Here is a 4,155-nt window from a genome sequence, read left to right as displayed (position 1 = left end):
TGTGTGTGTGTGTGTCCATTCAACCTGGGCCCTGCATGACGTCATTCTGCTCCAGTGCCTCACCTGCAGACTGGGCGAGGTTTTAATATACTACTACTGTATATCTATGGAGGGAGGGAGGGAGGCCACACAGCCTTCCCTTTTTTTTTTAAAACGTTAAAAAACATGTTTTTGATTTGTTTACTTCTCTCACATTTTAGCTGCCCCCAGCACATTCTGCTGTACAGGTACCAGGACAATATATACTTCCATCCAACCCCCCCCCCCCCCCCNNNCCCCCCCCTCCCCTCCACAGGAGGAGGAAGCAGCTTCAGCAACAGACTCATTCAACCCCGCTGCTCTAAGGAACGATACAGAAAATCGTTCCTCCCCACTGCAATAAGACTTTCTAATAATAAGTGACTGTTAATCAGCTGCTATAACATTATAATTTTCCCTCTGGGGATAAATAAAGTATTTCTATCTATCCTCTATTGGAGAAATTCTTCTTTCCACTCTTTTTTTTTATTTTATACACACACACACACACACACACACACTGTTAGTGACTAGCTGCTGGGAAAAAAGTGGAACATTAAACAGGTAAACAGCCAGATGTTTCCCTCAGGAGCTGGTGTACAGAGTTATAGAGAGGACTGATGTTTGTCAGATGGTCAGAAACACCTGAAGGCTAATGTCACTGTTATGTTGCATATATTAAGGAGAACGGCTGCTGTCTGCACCATGTGTACATAAGTTGTTTTTCTGACACAGATAGGGAGCCACCGGTCAAAATGTTTCTCTCCTGATACTGAAACTCAGGCTTGTGTAGCCATTGGAATACATGTTATGTGCATTTTAAGACCAGGGATTGCTGTGGCACTACAGTGGAGTTGCAGAAACCCCGAATAATACATGAAAATACTGAAAAAGAAACTGCATCACGTGAATCGGTCACAATCGTCTTAGTCGATACGCAGTGAAGGCGGTTTGTACCAGCCATACTGATGTGGTGCATCCTCAAACACAGTTTCCTTAACAACTTTATGAGGTAATAATATGTCAGTGTTGTGTTTCGAGCTTCTCCCGCTGCCTCTATTTGTTAAATAATCAATGAGTGCAGCTTTAATGACTCTTTCTCTCTCTCTTTGTCTCTTTGCCCTCTAGGCAAGGTGTACTACTTTAACCACATCACCAATGCCAGCCAGTGGGAACGTCCGGTGGGAGATGGCCGCGGAGAGCCAGATAAGGTTATTATGTGTAATTATTCAAATGTGTTTATACAACATTATAAAAACAAGGCTAAACTAGTTTAATAAATACAGTTAGTGATGGTGGACGAGGCCTTATGAAGCTTTGTGACCTCGTGCTTCAGCAAGAACAGTGACATCTGGTGGTTTGCAGAAATTACAACAGCCCTTTAACACTGGACTGAAGCACTACAACAACCCGTTGGTTTCTGAGGTTGCAGTCCTGTTTGGGTCAATTTGACCTTTTATCAAGAAATTGCTGCTTCTGCAATTTGGATATTGCACATGGCCAAGTTGGTTTAATCGTATGTCTGACTGCAAAGCATCAGTTTGTAATGACTGACCGAGTCAGAGAGGTTTAAGGGTTTAACAGCTTATTAAGATTTACAACTGCTGACTCGATCAACTGGACGGAAGACGGTTGGTCTTATTTATGGCTTAATACTGACATAAAGCATTAATAAAGACTTCATTAACAATGTGAACGCCATTAGTTAAAACTTTATATGTTTTAAGTTGTACTGACTTAACTCCCAATAGACCAGTCTCTGTTCTCTCTTATTAAATCTGAGGTGTTCCGGTAAGTTTTATTTTTATTTTCTCTCACTCAGGTACGCTGCTCTCATCTCCTGGTGAAGCATAATCAGTCACGTCGTCCGTCTTCTTGGAGGGAACAAAATATCACTCGGACTAAAGACGAGGCCCTGGAACTCATTCAGAGTACGTAAGACATCACCGAGGGAGGTTGGGAGGGGGATGTGCGGTTCAGTTATGTCTGATCTGCTTATTGCGTTTGTTCTTTATTTCTCTATTCTGTGTAGAGTTCATAGAAGAGATCAAGTCTGGAGAGGAGAAGTTTGAGGCCCTGGCTTCTCAGTACAGCGACTGCAGTTCAGCTAAGAACGGTGGAGATCTGGGATTATTCGGCAGAGGTAAAATACTCACATACACAATGATCCAAATGCAGTTGTACACATACTGTATATTACAGGTTGCCAAATATGTGTGTTAATGTGTGCATTTTTTTTGTCTGTTTATTTACTAGGACAGTGCAGATAGACATTGTTTACAAAATGTAAAAGATGTATTGTTTAAGCTAATTTGTAGTGCAGTACCAGCTTAGTTACATTACATTGTTAAATTCAAATAAAGGGAAAAGATACAGAAGAGTAGGTTAACTCATAAGTCTTACTGTCAACAAATCCCTTGAAATCACAGAAACAACAAATTTAACTAAAATAAGTATTGTCCGTGTAGCTTATTTCTCTCAATTGTTATCAAATGTTAAAGACACACTGGTGAGCCTCAGTGTTCTTTTATTATGATGAACATGAGCATTATTACTTTGAATTAACCCCACATACACCGTCCTGCTGCCGTAAATATTAACTAGAGCAATAAATGTGTATTAATACTAACTAACCTTGAAACTGAAACTGAAACCTAATAAACTTTAAAGCAATCAATAATTGAATTAAATTGTATTGTAAAACATTTAAGAACCACTATTGAAAAGATTATTTCAAGCAAACGCAGGCATTTGACTTGGTCACATGTGATAATGCATGACATTCTGTGTGTGAATTTTTATTTTAATGTGGATAATCACTTTATTACTGTATATTAAAGGACCTGTGTTTATGTCTTAGGTCAAATGCAGAAGCCTTTTGAAGACGCCTCCTTTGCTCTCAAAGTGGGAGACATGAGCGGTCCTGTTTTTACTGACTCTGGAGTCCACATCATCCTACGTACTGGTTGAAAGGAAGAAGCCACATGCTGTGTTATTCTTTTGCGTCTTCATACACAAACGAACACACAGTCCAACCAAACCAGACCTGTGATTTATTTTAATGACACACACCACCCAATAAACAAAGCTTATGGGCTGAATTGCATTATTTTAAGTGGGATCATTTTGTTCCAAGCACTATTGAACATGAATGGATAATTTAATCACACTGAACATCAAGAAGTATTGCAGATTCTTCCTGTAGGACCTCAAGCTTTTATTAGCCATGGTAATGCCATTATATAAAAACATGAATGCCTGTGACTCTGATGAAATGAGTTCCCCCCGTGGAAACAGTTTCACACGATGCGCAAAAGTTTGAGAATACGTCTGCAAAAGCTTGTGTTTTTGTATGTGCATGTCTTCAAAAGGACCATTTACTGTATGTTTTTCTCCTTTAACCTTTTTCCATTTCTACTGTATGTGTGCCAAAGCACTCTATCTGTATTATTGTTTTGGAAAATGGATTAATAAGATGTTTAATTCTTTTTAGTCATTGCATACCCCTGCAGTTTAAGAATGTGTTATCCTGAGTTCTCTTCATTTAGCGTTGATTTAAATTTTTTTTTTGTTATTTGCAGATATTCTGTAACATAGAATCATTTGTTTACATAACCACTTTGAAAAGTGCATGTTTCGCCCCTTAGGATATGCAAAGATGGCACAGTTGCAAACTTCCAGGTTTTAACAATCAGCTCTGCAGCTTTTAAAAGCATCAAAGTTCAGATGAACTGTTACACTGTTTTCATTGGAGTTTTTCTTTCATCATTAAAAAAATCCTTCTTTTGTAAGTCTCCTTGTTTTAACCTGTTTCTCTTTTTTGCATTTTATTTAGAACAGAATGAAACAATGGACGTGATTATTATGCAACAATTGACTTGTGTTAGCAAACCTGTGGCTTAAAATGCAATTTGTCCAACCCTAAAACCTGAATTTTTATACATTTTATCCTTTCATCACTACACAAAATGTCCAGAGGAAAATCATTGAATACAAAAAATTTCTTTGGAGTCTTAAGTCTTAATACGTCAATAATTTAACAAAATTTATAATTCATAACATATGCCAGGATTTGTTGAGGAAGGAGGTTAAATATTACAATTTAAAATTTCTTAAACAATGAAAAAAGAAAGTCCT

The 4,155-nt window shown here is 38.1% G+C and overlaps 1 protein-coding gene across 1 annotated transcript in view; it reads left to right on the top strand.

Annotated features, from left to right (window-relative positions):
* pin1 (peptidylprolyl cis/trans isomerase, NIMA-interacting 1) overlaps positions 1-3,809 on the top strand; it is a 4,282-nt gene extending 473 nt beyond the window's left edge. Inside the window, exons 2-5 of the mRNA XM_035659417.1 lie at positions 1,147-1,229; positions 1,841-1,949; positions 2,051-2,161; positions 2,879-3,809. Of these exons, the coding sequence (XP_035515310.1) occupies positions 1,147-1,229; positions 1,841-1,949; positions 2,051-2,161; positions 2,879-2,988 (413 nt within the window). The 3' untranslated portion in view covers positions 2,989-3,809. The remainder of the gene's footprint in view (positions 1-1,146; positions 1,230-1,840; positions 1,950-2,050; positions 2,162-2,878) is intronic.
* Positions 3,810-4,155: the final 346 nt, after the last annotated feature.

This window comes from Morone saxatilis, unplaced genomic scaffold (genome assembly GCF_004916995.1).
Source record: "Morone saxatilis isolate NCDOM2014 unplaced genomic scaffold, NCSU_SB_2.0 Contig17, whole genome shotgun sequence".
Lineage (NCBI taxonomy): Eukaryota > Metazoa > Chordata > Actinopteri > Moronidae > Morone > Morone saxatilis.
Note: the sequence above shows the minus strand (reverse complement) of the source record. Positions and strands in the feature narration are given on the sequence as shown.